This window comes from Melopsittacus undulatus, chromosome 3, assembly GCF_012275295.1.
Source record: "Melopsittacus undulatus isolate bMelUnd1 chromosome 3, bMelUnd1.mat.Z, whole genome shotgun sequence".
Taxonomy (NCBI): Eukaryota; Metazoa; Chordata; class Aves; order Psittaciformes; family Psittaculidae; genus Melopsittacus; species Melopsittacus undulatus.
The window spans coordinates 27,721,639-27,749,236 of NC_047529.1; the positions used below are offsets into that span (position 1 = coordinate 27,721,639).

The 27,598-nt window shown below is 37.4% G+C and overlaps 1 protein-coding gene across 3 annotated transcripts in view; it reads left to right on the forward strand.

Annotated features, from left to right (window-relative positions):
• ROCK2 (Rho associated coiled-coil containing protein kinase 2) overlaps nt 1-27,598 on the forward strand; it is a 97,612-nt gene that overhangs the window by 35,793 nt on the left and 34,221 nt on the right. For all 3 annotated transcript variants that reach the window (XM_034060809.1, XM_034060807.1, XM_034060808.1), the window contains exons 2-5: nt 5,668-5,749; nt 15,513-15,613; nt 22,555-22,692; nt 25,137-25,397. In XM_034060809.1, coding sequence (XP_033916700.1) covers nt 5,668-5,749; nt 15,513-15,613; nt 22,555-22,692; nt 25,137-25,397 — 582 coding nt within the window. The remainder of the gene's footprint in view (nt 1-5,667; nt 5,750-15,512; nt 15,614-22,554; nt 22,693-25,136; nt 25,398-27,598) is intronic.

A 27,598-nucleotide genomic window follows, 5' to 3' on the forward strand; every position in this document is an offset into this window, starting at 1 on the left:
ATTGCTTCCTCAGCATCTTTCTTCATGTGTAGTGATTTTCTTTAGGATTATTTTATTCTTATCCCTTGTAAATACATCCAGATAGGTAACATTAAAAAAAAAACAAAACTGTTGAGGAAAGCATGGAAGACTTAAGCCTTCTGTGCTCTCTTTGCCCTTTTTAACTGTTAATGGACTTCTGTTTTAATCATTCTTATATAAAATATGTTCCATTGTTTCCTCTTGTCCATTGTAATCTGCAACTCATTATATACCTTTTCCTTTCTGATCTTTATTTACAAGTTTTTGCTGTTCCATGGTGTTGTTCCTTAAAGTTCTTCTTGTGGCATCTTGAACAATTTTGTGATTATTTTGTTAGTAGTTAAGAATGAAGCTCTTTTTTGTTTGTTATCATCCTGTCCTTACAATGGAAGAGTTTGACACTGTAATAGCAAGGTAAATTGTATAAAACCATTAAAATCCACATGTAGGATGTAGCACATGAAATTACATTCCTTGAGGAGTATTGATTGTATGATGAAGAAAAATAGGTCAAGTTAGAAAAACGTAATCTGAAGTTACAGACTTCTCTATCCTTCCTTTCCGCTGCATTTATAAATAAAATTTTATTAGATTTTATTTGAGGGTTTGGAAGGGAAAAGCAATAGGTTTTTTCTTATATATAATGTTTTAGTGAAGTTCTCATAGGATAGCATGGGTTTGGGTTGGGAGGGACCTTGAAGGATCATCTAGTGCAGCCTGTCTGCCATGGGAAGAGACATCTTTCACTGGATCATGCTTCTTATATTTTCCAATTATTGCAGGGTTATGAATTGTTTCCTGAAGCAACTGATACCTCTCCTGTTCAGTCATCTTACTTTTTAGTCATCCCGAGTTTTATGTTTTTCTCATTGTGAAAGTGAGGAATAAATCACAGTAGCCAAGGCTATTGTGACACCCTCTTTACATGGGCATGTCAATGTTAGACAGGTTCAAATACATATTTTCATTACAGAAATTTGTAACAGCACAGCAAGATTTAATTTGGTGAGGGCTTCAGTGGGATTGCCTGGAACTAACACCGATCTCATTATGGAGCAGCTGCCATTATTTCTCCCTATTGTTGTCCGTTTTGTCACAGGAGAACATAAATATCTAGTTCCCGTATCATGAACTTTTCTTGCCTGTTTTTTCTTCAGTTCATTCATGTCTGTAACACTGCAAGCTGTTTGCTGGGAAAGCCAGGCCCCTGTTTTGTCCCTAGGGGTGGTGGCTGCTGCCAAGGCTGGCCAGGAGCTCTTTTCTTGGTGTATGAGGATGTTGCAAAAATATCAAGTTTGGACTTTTCTCTTGGAAAACAATTTGTGGAGAACATTTTGGCATATTTGCATGAATAAAAGGCTTTTGATGGTGGCAGCACTGTCTTTACCAGCAGTGCATTTGTTTGGAAGTTGCTATTTTTGGCCTGTTAGCTTCTGAGCCTTTTGTAATAGCAGAAAGAGGAAGCGAACAGTGAAATCCCTTTAATAACACATTTCCTGGTTGAAGTGACTTATCTGTGAGGCCGAGACAGAGGAGATGTCATTTCCTGGATTGCTTCTCTTCAGTTTGAGCGGTCTGTTTTACTGTGTAATCTTTTGACCCAGCTTCTTAATTGTAGCATAATTTTCATCTTAAATAATGTAAACTAGATCTTTTAATGAAAATGTAAAACTTCAAGGAAAGATCTCTCGACAAAATGATAATGTGCAAACAAGTCTTTCATAAGCTACACGTTCCTATGAACTTGAAATCCCTTAACTTAAAATTATGTTCAAGAGATTAATATCTTGTCTTTAGAAGAGTGTGATAATAAGGTTTGTTCACAGGGATAAAAATAATTAACACTCTTTCTATTCCTCCTGGTGCTGATACTAATCACCTCTTTTTGATGCCAGCTGTAGCTGACTGTCCTCAAGAGTTAGGACACTTCCAAATAGTTAAGAACAGGCAGTTGTGCTGTTCTCAAATTTCTGTGCATTAATAGCTACTTGTGAAAATTGTTTCCAGAAGTCCATGAAAAGGAGGCAGAAAGAGCTAATAAAATTAGCTGCAAATATGGTTCTTGGTATTTATAGCCCACAAAAAGGCCATGGAATCAAAATGACGTGGGGGAAAAGCAGTGACGTCTGAAATGATAATACAGAGCTCAGTTTAAATTGGAAGTTACTGTTGTTTTGGACCTTGTAATACAACTTTATTAAAAGATCTGTTGGGTATGATAATTTTATTCTTTTCCCTGACTTTTTGCATAAGTAAAGCACACTATAAATGTTTTACTCAGTCAACATCTAAAATACCTTTGCATGAAAAGCATTAAAGTATCATGTGACTAGCTCCTCTGTCTCTCCCCCTCAGCCCCCAAAAACAAAGACCAAAAATATGCCTTGTTGATTTGTGTTAGCAGAGTGCTTTTACATCTCCCTTAAAGTGTCTACAGAGTTGTTAGTGATCATTAAAACATTAAAATACTGTTTCAATAGCAGTGGGAGAAGAATATAAAAGGAATGATAAATAAGGTATTAAGGCTGTGAAGAGAGAGTAAGAAGGTGCTCAGAGCTCTAGAGAGCTAGTTTTTATTTTTCAGTCTGCGCAGTAGTTGCAAGGTGAAGAAGCGAATAGCTGCTGACACACTGTTACAGAAAGAGATACCCTTTTCTGAAGGCAGTATTTGCTAATTTGGTATAATAGATTCTATTACATTGTTTTATGGGAAGTCACCTGAAGTCAATACCTTCCATTGTGTTTGCCCAGGTTACTGGGCAGTTCCTGGGCAATGCATGCAGTGACTAATCCATAAACACTTAACTTTTTTTTTTACTTTGGTTTGGATTTACTGCATTTTTTGTAAAATGTCATTAAATTTAAGACCAGGTGCTTCTACACCTGAAAAATGAGTACGATGGCCTAGTTCATTACTCCTTTATCCTTAATGGGTCATACAGGAACACTTGTGGTCAAGGCTGAAATAATGCCTATAAATATTGTTCTTAAAGTAATTAAGAAACTCTGTCTTCTTAATTGACTTTCATTTTTGATTATTAACACTGTTTTCTATTTCTTTTTGTAAGAAAGTTCTAATACATGATATACAAGACCTTCATAATGCAGTTCATGTTAAATCAAAGTGTAAAATTTCACCTTTTCTCTCTGTGGCAGTGTAAATACCTTAAGTGTATATCACAGGATGGTTGAGGTTGGCAAGGACCTCTTGAGATCATCTGGTCCAGCACCCCTGCTCAATGCAGGGCCAGCTAGAGTAGGTTGCCCAGGAGTATGTCCAGTCAGGTTTTGAATATATCCACCAATGGAGACTCTGTGACCTCTTTGGGCAACCTGTTGCAGTGCTTGATAATCCTCACAGGAATTTGTGTTTTGTTCAGGTGGAATTTCATATATTGTAACCTTGTACCCATTGTTCTCTTGTCCTGTCAGTGAGCACTACCTTTTCCTCATTCCCTCCATCAGTTATCTGTACTCAGTTATGAGATCCCCTGCGCTAAGTCTTCTCCAGGTTGAAGGGTCCTAGCTCTCTGAGCCTTTCCTCTTACAAAAAATGCTCTAGTGCCCTAATCTTCATGGCCTTTTGCTGGACTCACTCATTTAGGTCTCTGCGTTTTTGGTTTGGAGAGTCCAAGAGTGAATACTGCACTGCAGGTGTATCCTAACCAGTGCTGTGTGGAGAGGAATCATAGAATCATAGAATAGTTAGGGTTGGAAAGGACCTTAAGATCATCTAGTTCCAACCCCCCTGCCATGGGCAGGAACACCTCACACTAAACCGTATCACCCAAGGCATCTGTTTCCCTACTGACAGTGCTTTCTCTAATGCAGCGCAGGAGGTTATTGGTCTTTTTTTTCCCCCTGCAAGAATGCATTGCTGGGTCATGATCAGCTTGTCCAATACCCTCAGGTCCTTCTTTGGAAAGCTGCTTTTCAGCTTGTCAGCCCACAGCCTGTACTTGGTGCCTGGCATTATTCCTCCCCAGAAGCAGAGCTTGGCATTTCCCTTTGAAGAACTTTGAGATACTCTTTTCTGTCTATTTCTCCTGCCTATTGAGGTCCCCTTGAATGGAAGCATAGTACTCTGGTGTGTCAGGCCCCCCCTTAACCCCTGTTTTTGTATTGTCTGCAGCATGCGGCAGATGTAATGAAGATAATGAAGATGTTAAGCACTGCTGGCCCCAGTGCTGAGTGCTGGGGCACACTACTAGTGCCTGGCCTCCAGCTGGACTTGGTGCTACTAATCATGATCTTCAGGGTCTGGTCTTTCAGCCTGTTTTTTATTCACTTCACTTGTCTAACCTGTACTTTATCAGCTTGTCTGTGACACTTGTCAAGACACTTTAATTTCTTAGGTTAAATTAAAAAAAAAAAGCAATAAAATAACTTAATTTTTAAGCTGTGCTTAATCATTAATTCCTTCTGTGGTGAAAAGCGACATCTCCACACATGAGGTAGCCTTATCTGTGTATGTACTTATTTAGGACAGTCTGGCATTCAAAATGTGTTTGATAGTTATGGCCCTTGCCTTGAGCTTTATTTGTGTAGATGCTTTATTAGAATGAGTTTAAAAAATTTTAATGGTATTTGCAAAAAAATTACCCCTTCCCAGATATATTAAGAAAATAGAATTAAATCAGCAGGCTTTTACCTGCAGCACAGTTATTAAGAGGACTGAAAAGCTGCCTCCTTCTATTGGCAGCCTGTTAATAAATGTGATGTAGCCTCTGACTTAAGTTTCAGTGATGCCTGTCAAGGTTCAAAAACCTGAAGAAACAGTCTTGGGCTTTTCTCCTTAGAGCAATGAACAAAGCTGCCAGTTCAAGCAGATCACTGGAGGTGCTGAGTATGAAGGGAGTCTCTGGCTTTGCTTAGTATCTGAAAATAATTTTTATTTCTCCCTGTGTAACTAGAAAGGGCTTTGTGTTTTGAAGAGCAGGTTTTTTTAAGTTTTTCTAGGTTGCTGAAAGGTGGAATTAAGTCTTGTAACAAGTGTTTAAAAATACTGTTTTTAATTTAAATTTTGGTGATCCCATCACTTGCTGTTTTAAGAGATCTCAGTTTCTGTGGAGGCATTGGTAATGGCATGCAGAGTTCTGGCTTGTCTTCTCTTGAGTGGCTTAGAAAAAGCAGTCTAGTCTTGTAAGCTTGAATTATGTAGTGAATTGTCATGTTAAGTTTAGGTTCTGTCTTGCTTCCAAGAAGAATGTGCAGATGTTTTTTGAGAATGAGAAGACAGAGACTGTGATCAAAGCAATAAATAGGGGTAATACAAACATGAAGGTTTTGAGTATGCAGGAAAAGTGTAATAGAAGTAGGAACACAGATTGACTCGAATATCTTAAATCAGTGTTTAATGAGTAAGATTACTTACTGGTGAAGATTAATACTCCAGTTTAAGTGCCGGTGCCACACTAATCTGCGGTAATGTCTGTACTGTTTATAGACCAACTTGGAGTCAGTCCGTGTGTGTTAGCTCCTTTGGTGGTTTATAAACACACTTGAGAGCTTGTTTGATTTGCCTACTAGGAATGTGTAATGTGTGCTGGAATAATGTATCATCAGTCTCGGTGCAGCAGGTTTAAGAAAGTTGTTAATTAAGACTTTAGAACTTAACTTTTCTTTTTTCATTCTTTTTTTCCCCAGGATGGATTGAATTCCTTGGTCCTTGACCTGGATTATCCAGCACTGAGGAAGAACAAGAACATCGATAATTTCTTAAATAGATGTAAGTTGCGAGTGCCTCTTAAGTGATGACATTATGATCTCAGCCATAGGAAGCTGAGTGGTCAGAAATGCAGTAGTATTTTTTTACAGAGAAATTTTATTTTGGGGGGTGATTATATTGCTGAAAATATGTTGGAAAATAGCAGCTGTACGTTGTACTTTTTCCAACTGTAGCTGGAAAAAATTGGTTTTATGATTTTTTTTTTTATCATAAGTATGTGCAGTGGTGTAATTTGCAAAACATATCCCAGTCACTGTTCTTCAGGATTTAATTACTGAAAATGACAGCATTGTCTATACAGTCTTGTTTAATCCAGCAGAGAAGTCTTCTGTTGATTTTTTTTTTTTGACTAAATTATTGTACCTTAAAATCTGTTGGTACATTTTTGAACCTTTGTGTAAATGTTTGTGATTCTTCCCAAATTAACTGTAGACAGCATCCTGGAATTTATTTAGTGTATGAAAATGGAAGACTTACATCAGAGTAGCTGTATTTTGTCTTTTTAAAGTGTTTTTTATCCATGTGTATAAGCAATATTTTTTTCCCCTTGTAAAAATAGTGGATTATTTGCTTTAAAATGTGAAGAGAGAAACAGAGTAACACTTTACTGGTAAGAGCTATGTGTGTCTGCCCTCCGTTGCTCTGGGACTCAGTTAAATGGTGGCTGGTGTAGTAATTTGTGTTGAGTTCTTATGTTTGGAATTCAGTTCTTCTCCATGAGATTTAGCAGAGCCCCATAACTGGACATACAGCTTTACAGTTGCCAGTACAGTCTCATTTGGAGAAGACACTGGAAACAGAGTAAGAAAGAAACAGCAGATTAGAAAGGAGAGGCATACCTTGGGATTTTTCTGGGTTTGAGTTTAAGGGAATTCAAGCAGATGAAAGAAAGGGTCAGGAGCAGCAATTTTAAGTGATTTTGTTACCTGAAGCTGTGCACTGTATGTGTGATGTGAGGGAAAAGCTCTATCTACAGGAAGAAAAAATGGCAGCATTGGTAACTTTTATGGACTGTTCAGATTCACCATTACATTATTACTCTATTTTTCATTTGAAAAAAAAATTAAAAATTTTTCTAATCAGAAGACCACTGTCTTCTGCCATCAAAGCTAGCAGTTGTGGCAAAACAACTCAACCTTGGGAGCAGTTGTTTTTTCCTGCAGCCCATGAACATTCTCACTGTCTGCCTTCCCTTTTCTGAAGGCTGTCGCTCCTTCTAATCTAGGTTCTATCCCATTGTTGTAGTAAATATTATTAAAGCATCTGATGTGGCCTGCAGTCTACCAGCAATGGCTGGAACCCTAAAATGTACTTTCACAATTTTATTACTGACTTTTTTTGAAAAACCAGCTGACAGATTACAGTTGAAATAGCCAGATACTAGTTTAAGAAAATCCTGTGATGTGTTAAGAGAAAAATTCACAGTAGTTAATTAAGAGCTTTCAGGGGTGCACTTCATCCGTACCCACTGAACTTTAGAAAAAGCATGTAGGAGCTGACTGTTCTGGCTCACACATTGTGAGGCTGTGCATTTCTCTCAAGAATCATCCATGTGACTTCTCTCCTGTTTCTATACTGGATGGGAAAGAATGAAAAATAGTGCTACAGATCTTCCGTAATTTACACTTTAAAAAAAAGAAAAAATTAAAAAGGATTTCTGACATGAGAATTTTGTAAAAATTTGACCTGGTAATATTTTGGCATTGCAACTGAAAGAATTAGTCTTGGAATCATAGAATAGTTAGGGTTGGAAAGGACCTTAAGATCACCTAGTTCCAAGGCGCCTGCCATAGGCAGGGATACTTCACACTAAACCATGTCACCCAAGGCATCGTCCAACCTAGCCTTGAACACTGCCAGGGATGGAGCATTCACAACTTCCCTGGGCAACCCATTCCAGTGTCTCACCACCCTCACAGTAAAGAACTTCATCTTTATATCCAGTCTAAACTTCCCCTGTTTAAGTTTTAACCCATTACCCCTTGTCCTGTCACTACAGTCCTTAATGAAGAGTCCCTCCCCAGCATCCCTGTAGGACCCCTTCAGATACTGGAAGGTTGCTATGAGGTCTCCATGCAGCCTTCTCCAGACTGAACAGCCCCAACTTTCTCAGCCTATAGTCTTGCCACAGTGATTTATGTCAGAGTCCTCTCTGACACAGGTGTTTGTGTGGTTGGGGAACTGGGTAGAATTGATGCAAAGAGTGGGGTGGGTGGTTGGTTTATTTCTTGTTTTAAAAAACTTGTCAGGCAAAAGAAAAGCAAAGACCAATTTCTATGCTTTTCATTTTGTGCACTGATACTTGTGCTAGCACAATGGAGCTGCTTAGGTGCAAGAGAAAACGGGACAACTGGGTTCTTACTGGCATTATTCAATGCAACTTAAAGATGGTGAACCCATAGCTTTTTATTTCTTTCTGGAAACTCAGTTCTGAGTATAGCAAGTATCAATGGGAAGGAAGAGTGTACATGTGCTTGCTGCAGCCTCTCGCTATCTTGGACTTGGGTTTGTATTAACTTACGGAACAGTAAGTTGTTGCTTTCTTTGGTTAAGGATCAGCGAGTTCTTGTCTCTCCTGATTTTTCTCAGCATCTGAAGGGCTTTAGCAAATGCCTAGATGAGAACTGCTGTCAAAAGATTCTGACAGAATCTGATGAGTGTTCTGTGCCGTGGGCCTGGAGCCTGCATCCGTCCTTGAGGCTTCCTGAAGCAACCACAGAGAGGAGTCAAGACTGGCTTGTGAGCTAGCTCTCTAGTGCAAAGTGAAGCAGCTGAGGCAGAGTTGTTGCTTATGATTCTTCTAATCCACATTGCACAAATGTTCAAAAACTATGGAGAACACTGCAATAATCATCCTATTTCCAGTCTCACTTAATTCTTCCACAGTAACACCAAGAAGGAAATTTTTCTTTCCTACCATATTCCCAGGGGTTTGAACACACCCTACTTCAGACTTGCTGCAAGTCATTTCTAATCAGGTTAAAGTTTTATTAATAGCTTATTTTAATTTTAAAATGAAGTATTTTGTGTCTCAGCTGAGACACTGGTATTCAGCTCAAATCATAGTTTCAAGTTGAAACTCAAATGTTTTAACTCATGTCACAAAGCTGCAATTTATTAATTGCCCATACTATAGGAGTTTTTTTGTATCCTGTATCTGTGACTGCTTTGCCAAAGCAGCTTCTTCACATGTTTAATATGCAAGAACTCCTTCATTGCCTGCTTTCCCTTAGTATTCTTATAAGAGACTTTCTTTAAGGCTCTGAACCAAAGTAGAGCATGTCTTTATTATAAGAGGCACATAAGTATCTCATATAATACAACCATTCCTTTTTAGTCTTCTTTATTGCTTTAGTGTACTGTTAGGATTCTTTTCTTTTTTTTTTTTTGAGTATTCATGAGGCAGGAAAGCATAATGTAATATTTAGTTCCCAAAACAATGAGAGGAATCTTGTAGTCCTCTGAGAGCAAAAACTAGATTGTTTATTATAGAAAAGAAGCTTGAGCTTTCCAGCATGGACTTGTAACAAATATTTCTTGGTCTTTTGTTTTTTTCTTCTCATCTTGGCTATGGCAACAGGTTGAGTAAATCTTCCAAATCACTTTTTCTCCCATGTTGAGATTTGATAAGTCTTAGCAACATGTGCCTTTTGTGGTGGTACATGCAGGTACTGCATAGCCTGTTAACTCTTTAACAGAAAGTTAACTCTTTTAGCAGGGAATTAAATAATTAAGCAACAATTTTAAAGAACAGTTTAAAATATTTAATAGTTTATAATATTATTATGAGAAATGCAAGGGCGTGAAGAATGGATGTTGAGGAAGTCCAGACAACAGCACATGGACTGGTGCCATCAACAGACCAAGTATGATCTAGAAGCCTGGATACCCTAAATGGGTCATTGACTTCCTACAAGTTATCCAGCATCACTAAAAAATTGGAAAACTACTGTTAAAATTATTTGCTGATGTTTTGGAGGTTGGAAAACTTCTAGAGTATTAATGCCATGGGATGTATTTACAGTAGAAGGAACTTCTAGTACAGGTATGCCACTGGTGCAGCAGCTTTGCTAAATCCCTGAATAAATATCCTGGAAGGTTGTTTTGCCATTTTTCTCTTGTCATGCTTACTTAGAAGATCTATTTATTAAGATTAAATTTTGGAAAAGTGATGGTTCTGGTTCCTTCCTTTACGTTTTGTTGCACTGCTTGAAGTTGCTAAATCATGTGCCAGCCGTGCGGTTAGCAACAGAAATGCATTGTCTGGTATGGTGTTAATGCCTGTCATGACTGTAATTCTCTGTGCTCCATGCTTCCTGTCAGTGACACAGATAAAATGTTAGATGCCAGAGAAGAATCTTAGAAATTTAGTGCACTGTGGAACTTGAATTAAGGAGCTAATTGCCCCTATAGTTTTCTTTTGGCTTCATTAAGACCATTCCTTGCCAGATCTTTGCAGTCACCTCTGAAGGTCAGGCTCTGATTCCATTCTTAATGATACTGTTCTGGTAAGAGTAGTAATGGGAGAGGTATCGAATAAGCAACTTCTCTCAAGCACAGCATGAATTAGAGCCACAGTGTTTAAGAATGTCTTAGATGTATAAGCAACTTACTCATCAGAGTTATTAACCACTTTTCCATTTGGGTACTTGTTAGATAGAAATTCAGTTCTGCCATCGGGCTTACTTTCACTGAGTCAGGGGTATGTCCTCTCATGTCAGAGCGCTGTTGCTTTCTCTTCCTGTATCTTCCACTCCTTTCATCTGTGCAAGACACAGTACTTCTTGTGTCCCCTTTTCATTGATCTGGAGGGGGAAACTATGCCTTCTAGTTTCTGCTGCTTCTCTAAGGTCTCCAGCAGCTTCATGTTACTCACACACCTTTGACCAGATCATATGTATGTGCCCCTAATTACTTCAGTCTTTCTTTTGTGCTTTTTGTTTGGTTTTGGGCGGATGTGGGATTGCAGCAGTTGCTGGCTGTTCTTCAGTTTAACTCTGGCTAAACTTTTGCCTAGGGCAGCAACTTTTGACTTAAGGTGCTCTGTAGCAGCACTCATTGACTGACTGTTTCTGCTCTCTGTGGATGAAATTGCACTTCCTTGCATTTTTATAGCTCATATATACATGCCCCAGAACTGCCTGATATCCATTCTTTTTAACTTTTAGGAAAATAACCTGAACATGTTTTTTTCCCCCCTTTAAGAGCAGAAAAGCTTGATTTTCTTCTCCTCCCAGCCCCCTTTTACTCTTCTAGTTCAGGTATTTATTCCATTTTCACAAGCACTTGTAACCTTCAGCCACATTCTTGCTGCCAGCTGTCAGTGATGATCCAAACACTCTGCCCTTTCAGAAAGTGAAGCTTCATTTGTTTAAAGGTTATAGTGCCATTTTCAAGTAGTAAATCGAAAGCTCTCCTTAAATACTCTTGCTATCCAGCATTCCTGGTCCCTTCCTGTGTTAAAAGAAGAAAACTGAGTCATATGTGATGACATTCTCACATTTTAGGGTTTTTTCTCAAATGTCACAATATTTTTATAAGATTGCATTATATTATGGGGCTGGGGAGTCCATCTGATATCTTCCTTTAAATCTAACATATTTGTTCTTCTGGGCTTCATGCTGTTGCAAATTCATGAGGCTGTTGGGTACAATCTGTGCGTATAGATATCACAGATGTACAAACTCATCCATATGAAATCTTCTAAAAACGTAGTCCTCTCTAAAATGATGATATTCAAAAGGTCTACTGCACCTTGAATTAGATCATGTTATGTGTTACATGAACTAAATCATACGTTCCAGCATGTTGTAATTATGACATTGCTTCAGGATTCCTCTGAGCTTGCTTTCTTGTAGCCTGATTTTTGTTTCAGGTTATTTCCATGCTTTGGTTATCTGCTCCGTATCTATTAAATTTTGTGACAAAATAAACAACCTGTCTGTATAACTGATACCTCCACAGCATCTGCATCCCTAGATGATGATTACTGTTATTAATTAAGGTTATTAAGTCTCAGTTAAAGGAGTTAGGAGGGGCAACCTTATTGCTCACTTCAGCTTCCTGAGGAGGAGATGTCGGGAGGGAGGTGCTGAGCTCTTCTTCCTGTTATCCAGTGACAGGGGGCATGGAAGAGGCTCAAAGCTGTGCTGGGAGAGGTTTAGACTGGGTGTTAGGAAACATTTCTTTACTGAGAGGGTGGTCAGGCACTGGAACAGGCTTCCTAAAGTGGTGGTTGATGCCCGAAGCCTGTCAGTGTTTGAGAGGCGTTTGGACAATGCCTTAATAACATGCTTTGAATCTTGGTCAAGCCTGAAGTGGTCAGGCAGTTGGACTATGTCCATTCCAATAGAAATACTCTATTCATATTTTGGGAGAGCAAGTAGGATTTCTCCATCCTCAGCATTTCACAGGGTTGATAAAACTGGTAATTCCTTGGTTGGTTCTCATTGTTTACTTGATACATTGTTGGGTTTTTCATTGCTTAACTGCAGTGTTCAATGCTAAAGCCATTTCACTGGAGCTCTGTTAACATTGTTCATAATTTTGTATTTTACTTTGAACAGAGAAGTATTCCTCTGATAATGGAGCTGTGTAAAACTACACCCTATTTATCAACATGTTTTAACTCCCTGCCATCTCATCTCACACATCTAAAAACATTTGAAACATCTCAAACATTTGAAAATAAATTCATGTGATTCCCCTCCCTCATGAGATGTAACATTGTGTTCAAATGAGTAATTGCACATTCTTCTTGACTTGAAATTTGCTGATACTCCTTCTCTAGTGCTGCTTCCTGTGAATTCGCATTTATCCTTCTTGTCTTGTGCCAGAGCTTCTGATTTACAATTAAGTAATATTCCAAGCAATTCTTCCCGTTTCAAACTGCAAAATTAATTCGTGTTATAACTGAAATAATAAAGTTGGTGTGGGTGAAGCTGATGCTGTCCTATGCTTTCTGTATAAGCCTGCATGACTCACTGTAGAAAACAGTCTCAGAATGCTCTCAACTCTGTATTACTTCACAGTCTTACTGTTACACTGAATGCAGCAGATCTGTCTGCTTTTGAAGTTTTAGTTGCCTCTGTCCTTACATCTTTACTAGCAGTCTCTCTTCCCTCATTATTAATGGTTGTTGAGGGGTGTTGTTTTTGTTTGCTTGTTTATTTAGGGTTTGTTTGTTTTTTTAACACCTCCCCTTTCTCCAGTGAGGTTTTCAGTCACCTTGTAATTCCTCTGTGCAATCCATGTTGGCCTGGTTTGGCTACAAAGATACTTTGAGACGCTGTCTTAGAAGTCATGGTACAGTCAAGACAAGGAAATGTGTACTGCTCTCCCCTTATCCACAAGACAGACATTTCGTCCTGGGAGGCAGTCAGGTTAATCAAACACAGTTTGTCCTTTTTTAGATCCATTCTGGCTGTTCTCATCCTTTCTTGCCTTTCAAGGGCTTGGAAGTAGACTCCAGAGGATTTGCTCCTTAATTATCATGCTGTTCCAGCCTATAGCTTTCTGGATCCTCCTTGTTACCCCTTCTAGAACACTCACATGACATTTGCCCTTTACCCATCATCAGTAGCCTCCCCAAGTTGCTGTGACCTTTCAAAAGCGATAGAGAACAGCCTGGTAATGGTGTTGACTGGTTCCTTCACCAAATTTGGGTGTATTTTTGTTGTCTTTTGGCCTGGCACATGTCAATTTTGCTTTATTGCTCCTTAACTGTGACTTCCTCTCCTGTAGTACTTCACTGCCCCACACTGCTGTTGGCTCTGGCGAGCTGGTAGGCCTGTAAGCAAAGCTTGCCAGTGAAGTCTGAGACAAAAAAGTCATTGAGCACCTTGGTCTTCTCCATGTCCTTTGGCACTATATCCCCTACCCCACTGACAGCAGCAGGCCTGTATTTGCCTGATTCTTTTATTGTAAGTGTATTTATAAAGGCTCGTGTTTCCATTCATAACCCTGGCTAGTTTCAATTCCAGATGAGCTTGGCTTTCCCACGTCCGTGCTTGGGAGATTCCTGCTGGGTACCCCATCCCTGCTTCCATGTTCCAAACCTGGTTTTTGTGCTTGAGTTGAGGCAGAGGTTACCCGTTCAAACAGGCTGGCTCTGTGCCATGCCTGCTCTATTTCTAACCAACTGGAATGAACTGTTCTTGTGCTATGAACGTAATCATTTTTGAAGATCAGCCCACTCTTCTACCCTCCTCAGTGGCTTCCCACAGGATCCTGCCTGTGAATTTCCTGAACAAGGCATCATCTGATCCTCTGAAGTCCAGGGTCTGCTATTTTCCTTCCTCAGTTCTCTCAGGGTCTTAAATCCCACCATCTTATGGTTGCTTCAGCCAAGCTGCCACAGAGTTTGTCATCCTTGGCCCGTTCTTTTTGGTTTGTGAGTAATAGATCCGAGTGCCTTCCTGATTAGGCTTGTTGCTCAATTGGGTCAAAAGAAGTGTATTGCTTGTAGCTCCAGGTTTGCTTGTAGCTGCCAGGTTCATGAATACGTAGGAATGGTTAAACTATTTACTAGATGCTCATTACCATTAACTCCGCTCTGACAATTTTATCTTTAATGTCATACTGAATTAACTGATCTCTGATCCCTTTTTGTTTTGCTTGTATTCACATCTGAGATCCCCTTTAACGTCTTTCTTTGGATCAAATTCCATGGTCTTTGATGCTAAACATGATCCCACAATATACATCTCTGCACCTCTCTGAATATAAGCATCCACAGCTTTTCATACAATTTCTTGCCTGGTAGAGGTCTCACTCCAGACAACCTGTTCGCTTTGTTTGGTTCTTCCTCTAAGCATGTATGGAGGTAGTGTCAAAGCTTGTCATGCTTAAGAAAATTTACCTCCAGTATTATGGATTCTGTTCATTGCTCCCATTATCTTTTGTGCTTGTAATAAGAAGAGATTTAAAAAATGCATTTAGGCAGGAATGCATTCACTAGTGTGCTACATTTTCAGAGTCAAACAGTTTGGGGCCTTGCATGTTTTTAGATGTTGTCAGAGGTCAGGATTTCACTGGTTGCATTTACAGATTCCCACAACTGCCAGCAAGAAAAATACTGAAAGACAGTTTGTCTACAGAATATTGCACTAGAGGATACTTCAACAGAGCATTGTAGATCTGATTTTTAAAAGGGTAGAACTACATATGTAGTGAGCACTAAAAAACACTTTGAGGTGGACAGGAGCTATGAAGACCTACATAAACTTGAATAATTATTTCATATGGAATAAATGTGAGTGGATTTCAAGCCATATACTTGCATGATCTGAAGTTGTACGTGAAGGTTACAGGGAGATATTCCTCATTGTTTGACTGCAGCTGTACCCTCCATTTGTGTAGGAGCAAGTTGCACCTGCAGTGCTTTGGTGTGAACCAGGTATTTCACACCCCTGTGTTACTGCTGGTGCTGTGTCAGTGAATCCTGGTGCAAGAAGTAATTAAAATTTCAAGATAGGGGCCTCTGGTTCTCATTACCAGAGTCTTCCCATAAGCTCGAATGATTATTAGAGGTGTGAAACAAGAGTCAGCAAAATCCAAGAGACAATTCAGTTGCTACAGCTACAGGTAGATGGTTAGTGGTTTCCAACAGTAATGAAAAGGTATATTAATAGTGACTGTAGATTTCAAGAATTCCTAAGAAGGCTCTAAATATTTAAATTTTTTTTGCTTTAAATGAAAAATGTTAGAGAAAATTCTTGCATTCTTCAAATACATGCATTGACACAACTTTCATTTGTTTTAGATGAGAAGATTGTGGAAAAAATCAGAGCTTTACAAATGAAAGCCGAAGACTATGATGTTGTTAAGGTGATTGGAAGAGGGGCTTTTGGAGAAGTGCAGCTGGTAAGAATGTAATGATTTAATGATTAGACAGATCTATGGCTCTAGCCAAAGCCTTCCTCAGTCTTGCATGCGTTATATCTAAAACTGCATTCTTACAAAGACGTAGTGTTATTTTCATTGTATCATGATGTCATTTCTGTTCATATTAAACAGTACATTTGAGTTTGGATGGGTGATGGATTCTCAAGGACTTAAAAAAACAGTGTGCTATCCTTTGATCAAATGGAAGAGGAAGTTCATGGCAATTCTAAATTTTTTTGGCCACAAGCATCCCTGGATAGCAATATCTAACCGTCCTATGAAAGCAGAAGCTAATAGTGCGACAGAAAAACTTGTTTTTTCTCTTGTAATTGTGATGCTTTCATTCTAGTTAACTGATGACTCATGTAAGGTTTATTTTTAAGGCATTATCTACTCAACATTGTATCTTATATAATATCTAATGTAAGAATGGCATTCCTTTTTGAATTTATATTGTGGAGAATTTTTTTTTTAAGGCAATCAAATGCATAAAGTAACTTGGTATATTGTGCATAGCCTGCTTTTTACTCAATTTTGATTTTCCCTGGACTTTCAACTCATACTGTGTGATAAATAGCACAAAAATGTGAACATATGATCCATATGATGGATCGATATGTCAGTTTTGAAATAAGCTATGGATAAAAGTGCCAGATAGAATCTGAGAATACAAACACCAAGGACAAGTTATCATGAGCTAACAGCTGTGCACCCGCTGAGCCATGCATTTCTAGAGGAAGAGGAGGGATTTTTGCTTGTGCCTTTTGACATGGGATTTAGCACTAAGAAGCCAGGAGAATCCTATTGTCTTGTAATGTAAAGCAATTTTGGAAAATACAAAGATTGTTGGAACTTTGTTCAGAAATGCGGCAAGATCCTAGTTCTGACGTGTTCTAGGAGTTCCACAACATATAATGGCAATAGATTTGTTAGCCATTTATAAAAGTATTTGCATTGTTCATATTAGTATCGGTGAAATTGTCTGGAACTGGGGAGCAATCCCTGCAACTAGTCTAAGACTGTATGACTCATGGGTGATGTGCAAATTTAGATGCACTTCATGTAGCAGTTAACAACCTTCAATTGGCAGTTATTATTAATTTATGTAAGTTTTTAAGGCAACTTCATCCAAGTGTGGCAACATGAGAATGTAGCTTTCTCTCCCCTATCTCCTTCTGTTTGAGCTTTTATAATGCAGAAGAATTTATGAAGTATGGCGAGGAGTGTTTCCAAAGATTCCCAGGATTTCCCTTTTCAAATAAGACTTTAAAGATTTAATATCTATCTTTATATGCTTTTATATCCTTGCTGGCAAGAGATTAAAACCAAAACCTTCAGCAGAACCTAATTGCTTTTGCGAAAGGGCTGCTGCAGAGATCTTTGAAAGAAAGCAGTCTACTCTTTGTCTTTCCACTGACAGTCATGTCAGATGGTTTGTTTTAAAGTCTTCTATTAGACATTTTTATCATTATATATGTATCTACTTACAGAAGGTAGTAGAGATGCTCCTTTTTGTGCACTTGCATTGGAAGTCATTGAAGAATCAGGTTGTAAGGAGCATAGTTCCTCGTTTGAGGCACAGAGGGAGAGATGAAGATCCCAATAATAGAAGTCTGGTGCATTTTTTGGAAGTTGCTCTGATATATTTGCTGGGAGCATCCAAGAGAATTGTATTTTTAATGTGCTTCAGAATTCAAAATACATTGTTTTCATATGTATCTTTCTAAGAGCCTGCAGGTTTTATGAATAATTTCCATTTTCTTAACATTTCCTTTCACATACAAGTTCTTCTCTGTTGTGGCCTAGAATGAAAACTTTTTTTTCTTAATTCACTGAGTCATGCACAGTTTAAAGTAGAGTTGATTTTTCAGTGTATGCACTGCTGTTAGGTACTTTGAGGGATCTGAAGACAAACTTCTCATTTGCCTCATCATTATAATGTTGTGGTAAAATGCATAGAAACTTGGTCATATAATGATGGTTTTGTTTTGGTTTTTCATTATTCCTATTGGGGATTTTTTAATTCTTTATATAAGCCCTTCAGCCCCCCAAATAGCAAAAGCTAAAAATGCTAGGTTCCAGAAGGGAACTTCTCTGTGTTCGTATAGAGCTCTTCTGTACTTCTTGCCAACTTAACACTTCTTTGGGGGGATGTAAAAAAATAGAAGTATAAATCATAATGTTATGCAGTCTTACAGCTAAAAAGTAGCAGGTTAATAAGCAGCAATAGATCTGAACTAATATTAGCTGGTGATGAGGGCATACATACCTAGATTTTTTGCCTCACAAGGTATGATACAAGTTTAAACTATTGAGCTAAGCTCCATCTATTTCTGCTCCATTCAAAATGTTAACACCACAGTTGCAGATGATGGATTTGCAGTAATCAAAGTATTTTGCAACACGTTCTGTGATCAAAATAGAAATTTGTTTCAGTGAGGGCTAAACGCAGAAAGAACCATAAATAAAACATGAGGTACATGGGTTAAATTCATGAATGTCAAGTTATCAGTGTGTGCCATTGTTCATAAATATTTGTAGCACAAATATTTATTATGTATTAGAAATAGTTGACTATAACAAGCCAAATTTTGAGTTTATTCATATGCAGCATAAACTAGTCAGCTGTGTCCTCCTTAATTTAATTTTGTTTCCCCACCCTTTTTGCTCCAGTCTGGCTTTTTCTTGTAAAAGAAGTGGTGTGGGAGAGACCAGCTTTCCAGATCTTAGAGAAAAAAAAGACACATTCTCTACTGTTGTATCATATAGATAGTTGTTTTTTTTTTTAAAGCCGCACTTTTCCTTCCTTCTTCCCCTCAAAAATTAATAAAAAAAATAAAATAAAATTGGCCCAGTCAAGTGAGCATCTGACTTTGGTGGGAAAACAATTTCCCTGTAACTTCAGACATATTAAACTATTCTCAAGCTCTGGCCTCTGTCTTTTCTGGGTCTGTAGTGATGGGGAAGGCAAAGAAAATAATTGCCAGCTGCCAGGTTGCGTCTGTTATGCAGTGCCATGAATAAAAGTGACTGGTGTCTAAGGCAGACAGAAAAATTGAATTATGGTGCTTAATATGTTAGTTGTGGTTTGTGCAGAAACAGTGATTTATGAAAGCACATCCTGAGTACCTCTTGATTGTTTTCAGTGAGAAAAAGTCCTATTGATTAGAAATTGAAACATCTTTTGTCCCTTCTCCCTGGTCTCATCATAAAGCACTGTAATGTTGCAGTGACACAGCAGGCTGACTAGATCATGTACTCGAATAGAAAGCTAATGCAAGGCTAGCTCTTGTATTTGGGTAGCAAAGAATGGTTTGTGTGATAGTCTTTACTATGTGATTTCTTAGTGTTGCAAATCAGTGGTTGGTGCTGGTTTAGTTTTTTCCATTAAGTGCTTTCTTAATTAGGTTTAGTCCCCCAGCCACTGCTGATGTGTACATTCTGTAGTAGTATAAATAAATATAAATAAAGCAGTTGTGCTCTATAATATATATAAAAACATAAATACATTTTACATATAATACTATATATTATATACTTATATATATATGAACTTATATATAATGTTATATAAAGTTATATATAATATATATCTGTAAATAAATATAAATAAAGCTGTTGTGGTCTGTTACCTGAAAATTTATCAGGGCATGAACTTTGATACTCTATCTGTAGTAATTTCTAAGGGTTCTATTCAAGTAATTCAGGATATCTGTGATTATTTCAAACCTTAGAATTAATTTCACAACTCCACTCTAGGATGTTTATTTTCTCTTGTAAGAGATGGTACCATGATCAGTACGCATACTCAATCTGATGGCTTCAAATAGATATGTTATATTTTTGCTTACGCATTGTCTTCTGACATGAATGCTGTAGAAATTGGGGATTCAGTTTGCATGTACTTGTTTTTTGAAAGTCTCAGGTTGATGAAGCAGAGTAGCGGGAAATTCTTACTTCTTTATGCATTTTCATAAGTTAAACGAGGCCATGTTACTCAGTGTTAATGGCATGAAGGGATTTTCCTACCTATTTTGAGAGTGAGCTGTGTTGAGCTGCAGTTTAAATTTGGCAGTTCATTTAAACAGTTGGAAGAAATTGAAACATCATGACAGTTTAATACATGAATAATCTGCTATATGAGACAGTATATGTATGCACAAATATAGCTCTGGGTAAAGAGTGCAGTGGCTAGCAGCTAAATAGACAGTCTCCAGCGGCCGTGATGGTGATAAAGGAGTATTCTCATTGATAGGTCTGTTCACCTGTAAGGTGTCCCAAGACACCAGTCTTTGTGTGTGCCAGTATGCTTGTTGTTGCTTTGGTTCCTTCATTTTTGCATAGAGAATGAACCTCTGTTGAAAATACCTCAAGAAATAGTTTAGCCAACTGATAACCTATTGAAACCTCATAGCAACCTTCCAGTATCTGAAGGGGACCTACAGGGATGCTGATGAGGGACTCTTCATTAGGGACTATAGTGATAGGACAAGGGGTAATGGGTTAAAAATTAAACAGCAGAGGTTTAGACTGGATATAAGGAAGAAATTCTTTCCTGTGAAGTGCTGGAATGGGCTGCCCAAGGAGGTTGTGAATGCTCCATCCCTGGCAGTGTTCAAGGCCAGGTTGGATGAAGCCTTGGGTGATATGGTTTAGTGTGAGGTGTCCCTGCCCATGGCAGGGGGATTGGAACTAGATGATCTTAAGGTCCTTTCCAACCCTAACTATTCTATGATTCTATGACACCACCCGCAAGAGGTATACAAACTTTGGTTTCTGGTCCCTCTGGCCCTGTACTTTGCTTCTCCTATGTGAAAGCATCAGGCTTTGCTGACTTACCTGTCTTATCCCCTAAATAGTGGGAAACAATTACTCTTGTAAACAAAGGCAGTGGTGCGAACTACACACTGGCAAGAGTACACTACGTTTAGAGGAATTGTAAACTACTGAATCCATTGCAGAGCTTTATGTGAACAGCTACAAAAAATGCACCTTCAGTTGAACATCTTTCAGTTGAATATCTTGTTGAGGTTGCTGGTCTTCGTGTTTCTTCTGGTTTTGAGCAGGGTTACAAAAGCTCTGCTTTGTGGGGTAAAGTTTGTGGTGTACCACCATATCTTTGTAAGTAATCCCTGTTGTGGGATTAGTAACAGGAAGGAGATAGTTTGCAAAATCCTTTTTAAGGACACCTTCACTTGCTGGTTATTAGTGTCCTAAAATATACAAATTGTAGAGTTGTTGACACATGTAGGTAATGCGTTTCTGTTTTGGTGTTTGGTTGGAGGTTTTTTGATATACCTATATAGAAAGCTGTTGGATAGTGCTAAACTATGCAAGATACTGATGCTAAAACTTTTGTACCTGTATCTTGAGAGCAAAAATGTCCAATTTCAAGAACAGTAAATTCATAAATAATCCAGTTTCAGTTCGTGTTCTCACTCTTTCCAAGATTGCACACACACATACACTCACATACACACCCCTTTTCCTATTTCTAGAGATCATTCCTGTTGGTTTCAGCAACATTAATTTCTACAGCTCCTCAGGAGGAAGAGGCTGACACTCCCATATTTGTAAAGCAAATAGGTGCCTCTCTGAAGCTTTGCACTGCAGCTGTAATGAACCTGAAACATTTACAGCTGTTCAGGAAAAGGGCCTATTAAATATTCTTTCAAGCAGCATAATTAAACTCAGACATTGTGTAAAACTAAGAGGTTGAGAGAGATGTTTTAATGTACTAAATGGGAGGCTTTTAAATGTACCAGAAAATCTTAACCATTTGGTTCTGATTTCACAAATTAGTCCACTGAATTTTTTATTTTCATGTGGAGAATATACACTGAAACTTAAGATGCAGTTCATTTGTTTTTTCTGCTGACTCAGACATCTTAGAGCTTCTCACCTTGATTTCAGTAAGGAACACTTAAGTATGTTAACAACCTGGTCCTTTAGTAGTTGTTTCATAAAGTAGCAAAAATCTAACATTTCATTAACAGAGCAATGACTTTACAGTCTGTACCTTAAGGATCTTGTTTCATGTCTGTATTCAGATGAAGCTTTCAAAAATATTTTCAGATTTTGTCATAAGAGTTCTAATTTCAGTTTTCCAACAAGATTTATGTTATTAATTTTACACCATGTAAAGTAAATTTAAGAACTACTTCAGCAATTAGAGCAATGTTTTTTTCTGGAAAAAAAAAAAAGAATTGTAAGAGCCTGAAGTGAACTGCCTGCAGAATTTCTAACATGGGTAAATACAAGGATAGATGGTATTTAAAAAAAAATATAAGCAGAGTTGTAAACAGAAGTCTTTTGTGTGTGTGTTCTGGGTGAAGTGTGCACGTTTACTCGGGAAATATTAAGAGCAGCAGCCCAGTTTTTTAGAGAAAGATGGTGCTTTTCTCATTCTGAGTTGTGGATTGGGTTTGTTTGGGTTGTTTGGGGGGTGGTTGGTTGGTTGTTTTGTTGGGGGGGTGGGGTGGTTTCAGTTTGAGTAAGCAGACTACTGGAATTAGCTCTCATTTTTATCTTCATAGCCATGGTGAATGAGTATGTGCTTGTATGGGTATATCTTCAGTAAAACCTCCTCAGAGCTCCTGCAGCCTGAGGCACATCCTTTAGCTCCTCTTCTGGGGTTGCAGCAGCAGCTGTAGCAGTTGGCCAGGCTCTGGCATATGTTACTTCATTTGGCATCCTTCTTGTTCCACCCTGCTGTATTTTTTCTGAAGCAGCTGTTAGGTTTTTCTTTCCAGGTTTGGAAGTTCTCAAATCTTTACGGTGTAGAAAACTGGGTATATGAAAACTTGGAGGCATTGCATCCCAGAAAGCAGCTGGCACACAGGAGACGTATACTATGTCAGTATTAATTTTTTTTGCAAGGTGCTTTAAAAATATTGTTTCTCTTCTATTTTAACCAACAGGTTCGCCATAAAATGACACAAAAGGTTTATGCAATGAAGCTACTCAGTAAATTTGAAATGATCAAGAGGTCAGATTCAGCCTTTTTCTGGGAAGAAAGAGATATCATGGCCTTCGCCAACAGCCCGTGGGTGGTTCAGGTAAGGATGATGAGTAGTAGTAGAATAATAATAATAAAGCCATACATTTTTCCCAGTCTTGAGCTGGTTTTGAGTTCATATTGAAACTCAAATCATGGTTTAGGTTCAGATTTTACTTTTTAAAACATGTTAGCAGCACTTTCACTGAGTTCTATGTATTTGTGTTAGACAGTAGATTAATTTTCATTTTAGTCACTATAAATGCATCATAAAACAATTAAACAGATTTTTGAAATACCTACATAATTATTTGGAATAATAGGGAGGTTACCTTTCCAACTAAGAAAAGTCTGTATAGAAATATAGAAACAAATGTCAACATTGTTTCCATTCTTTCCTCATGATGCAGTCAACGGATCACAGGCACTTAGTAGTGGGAGTGCCTTAAGTAGTTCTCTTTTCATCTGTTATTTGGTAGATGAATGAGTGCACACTCTGGGTCTCCTGTAAGACAGGAGATTGTAGCAGTAGTTTGCTTGAAACCATCTTCCTGTTTAGTGGTCACCTCAGACGTAATATCCAAGTAATGGAAAGTTGACTTCCTCAGCTAGCTTTGAACACTGTTGCTTGCAGCTCTCTCATGACGTGTATCATCATCATGTTTTGCCTTTGGGAAGAATAAGTACTGAATTTTGCTATTTGTTGTAACTTGTAAATTATACCAGTTAATAAATAAGTAATGAAAGTGTATGCTTAGAGAAACTGTTAGTACTTCAGTTTGTTAAATAATTAATACACTTAAATGCTCTCACATATATTGCCAGCTTCTGTATATTTAATAAGACTAGCCTTCAGGTTTCCATATGTTCTTCATAAAAGAACACTTTATAAAAGTTTTTTTATTTAAATGTTTTGCTCTTCTGAGATTATTCTGTGTTCTTATCAGCAGGAATGCTTAACCAAATAGATGAATTTTTATTTAGCTCGTTGTTTTTGTTCTAATGACAGTAGTTGTCTGGAATGATTTTTACTTTTCACTTGCAGCTGAAAGTAACAAGAAATGTACAACCCTCAATTTTCAAAGGAAAGTGTAGCAACTGTGATATAAATGTGTGTGTTTGTAAATTGCAACTGCACTTTTATTCATTTGTCATTATGCCTTCTGTGATGAAGTGTACTAATGTGTTACATTTAGGGATTGCATCCAATGTGATAGGATATTGAGCTGGCTTTAAGAAAATGTAAGTCCTGTTCTGAGCTAGAAACTGGGACAGATCACACTGCTTCGCTGTGCTGCCTTTTTTCTGTGAAAAACAAGTGAAACCAGAGTACTAGATAATTTAGATTTCTTTTTATTTTTTATTTTTTAATGAAAGCCCTTGAGGGCAGTAATGAAAGTGCCGTATAAAGGCATAGTGTTGTTATTAATTATTGTGTTATGTTAATATCTTTACATGTGAGAATACAGAGGGTGTTTTGGGTTTTAATTTAGATTTTAATGACTATTACCATATATATTGTATATTTGTGAAAACAAATACAATGCAATATATATGTATTAAATTATGTATTTATAACATAGGTCTTCTGTCTGTATTATACAGTTAATTTTTATCTAAAGGTCAAATCTCAATAGTAATGTTCCTGCCTTTCATGGTTCCTCATCCTCTGCAAACTCCCTGTTCTCGATTTTTCTCCTTCCCACACATCCTCTTTTGCCACTTGAATTTTGTGTGGGTAACTTAAAGGTGCAAATGATCTTAGTTTTTAACGTAAAGGAGAAGTATTCCCTGAGAAATAAAGTGAGAGACTTTCAGATTGAACACTGGATAGTAATGCTTTGTTAGTTTGGGCTGTTTTCAGAGCTGGTGATTACTGAGTGAAATCTCTAAAACTTTAGCCCTCTATGGCTAAACTTACTTTATCACTATCATGCTAGTGGCAAACATACAATCTGCAACCTATACCAGACCATTATTTTATTGTTAAGCTTAATTTCTTTGTCTTATGTTATAGCTGTCTTCAGGAACATTTTTTTCTTTCTTATTTCAGTGTATGTGTTGATTTAGGATAAAATCAGAAGTGACATGTGTTTTTGTAAAGATGTACAGAGATAAGGAGATTTAGATGCTATTCACTATTGTGCTATTTTCAGATCAATACATGATGCTCCCTAGCTCAGATTTGATATTTTGCATTTTTACTCTGCAATAATTTTGAATGCCAAGAAACATGGATATGTAGAAGCTTACAGTCCTGAAATAACCAGAAAATCTTTTTTCATTTATTTAAAATGAGGGGCTTTTTGAAGTTCATTAAATTTGGAAGTACTGTCATAAATAATAGAAAATATAGATTATTTAAATACAAAAATAATTTTACATTAGTCTTGAAAACATATACTCAGGTTTAACAAAACTTCAGGTTAAAGTGTCTTACCCTTTTTCCTAGCTGTCTCTGAGAAGTGATTTTGTTTTTTTCTTTTTCTTTTTTTAATGTTGCAGCTATTTTGTGCCTTTCAAGATGACAAATACTTGTACATGGTAATGGAGTACATGCCAGGTGGAGATCTTGTAAACCTTATGAGCAACTATGATGTGCCTGAGAAATGGGCCAAGTTCTATACGGCTGAAGTTGTTCTTGCTCTTGATGCAATTCACTCGATGGGCTTGATACACAGAGATGTGAAGCCTGACAATATGCTTTTAGATAAATATGGGCATCTGAAGCTGGCAGATTTTGGCACTTGCATGAAAATGGATGAAGTAAGTATGCCACTGAATAATTTATCATCTGTAAAACTGTAATTCTGAGGTTATTTTCTTACGAATTACACTATCCAAAGGGATATTCATCAAATCGTATACTTGGTTGGAAAGCTAGTCCTTGTTGCCTAGTTTTAAATACAAGAGTGCTTTAAATAGTGCAACCTTTTCTATAATAAAACTCTTCTGGCACACAAAGGAAGCATGTAAACTCACTTTTTGTTATTTTTCTTTCTGTTATTTTTGAAGGCATGTGTGTTTATGTATTTCTGAGGTTAATCTTTTTTTGGCAAATGTCTGAAAAGCTTGTGAGACAACTCCTAATTTGGAATATTAGTAACCTTGAAATAATTCATAAATGACATTTTTCTGTAAATGAAATTTTTTATAAGCACAGTACAGTCCCTATTTATCTTTTACTGTCTAATTGTTCTCATAGCATCCTCTAGTGGTCATTAAAATGAGGTCACAGTAAGGCAGCAGTGGCATGTGATACACTGAATAAATTTATGTTAGCTATTTCTCAAGGTGTCATACATTTTTAACTGTTCAGATTTTACTGTGTAGAGTCAACATAGTTTTCTAATGAGGTTGTATAAGAATATTTTATTTTTGTAATAAATAAAGGGTGTAATACTCTACATTGACTTAAAAATTATGCTACCTTTAGGAGTTTGCACTTTTAACATCTTCCCTGACAAACAGTAATATGCTGTAATTTACACAACATATTCTGATGAAAAAGTACAACATTCTAAAAAAGATGTGTATGAATTTTAATAATGATTTACCGGCCCTTAGAAAAGTTTCTGTACTAACGTTGGCAAGAAGCATCCTTTTAAGTTCATTTGCTTTAATGCATTAGATATTTTTCTGTATTGTTTAGGAAGTGCTCGATGCAATCTCTGCAATGTACTTAATTAATTTGCATTTGCACCATTAAGTTAATGTCTCTTCAGGGGTAGCTAGCTAGAATCCAAATAGAGATAAAAGTACTATCTCTGGTTTGGGTTTGCTGGATTTTTTCCCCTGTGATCCTGTGACAATATATTAACTTAATTGAACAACTGGCAGCTGTTTATGGCGATTGAGTACTCTGTTTAGTTTTGCTGATATCGTAGTTGTTATTCTGAAGGCATAGATTGTTTACTCCATTTTGATGGTTTATGTGCCTGTATTTTTGGGGTGCAGTGTTTATTATGAAAAAATCATAAATGGCACTTGATCTCTTAGTTTACTCCTTAAAAAATTAGTCTTGGTTTTGAGCCAGTGGGCAGTCAGCCTGGGAGGAATTTGATGTTCATCAGAAGAGAGAATTAAAAAAAAAAATAAAAAGTTCATAGTACAAATCTGCCAAAAAAGGATGATCCTTTGTGGTATTTTAGAGATCCCAGAAATGGTAAACGTAAGCCTTTTTTCCTTTTTTCTTTTTCTTGCTTTTGTTAACAGAATGGAATATTAAAATGGGGATGCTCACATTATGAATGTGAGAAGTGCATGCTCATTTCTTGTAAGGAATTTTGGTGAGCACCAGTTTGGACTTAGTATCATCAATGAAGCAGTGACTTCCTAAAGAAGTGAATTTTTTAACAGATTACGTTTTAACTTCTTTGTGTTTCTCAGACTCAGTGGAATGGCAAATATCTTTTATACAGGAAACTTTAGAAGTTGAGAGGTTCTGGATTGTCTCCAAATCTCATGCTACTTCTTACAAAACACGAACGCATCCCAGCTGTGTAAATACGATACTGGTGTTGGCAGGATGATTTCTAAAAAATATATGCTTATCCAATACTTATTTATTTTTTCTGATTTGGAGTGCTTTAAGCAGTTGTGCACCGTTAGTATTTTCCTTGTGCTGTTGAGAGCCCAGGAAAATTCTGCTGCAGTTTCATGAGAGACTTTTGAGACTTCTTTTACCTTTGCTATGGACTTGAATTCAGTGTCCTCTTAAGTTTTCCAGGCCAGTCCAGGCTTCTGGAGCAGAATTCCTTCTTACCAATATGTGAAAAGAATTGCTAAATGGTTTAGTGATCTTTTTCAACATAGAAGGAACTGGTCTATTGATATAATTCAGTTGTGATGGTTTGGGGGTTTGTAGGCTCCTTTCATGTTTTGCTTTTTTTAAAATCTGCAACAAGGTGAATATTTATGCAATTGAATAAAGATTGGAGTGGGCTTCAAAGATTCCTCAAGTACGA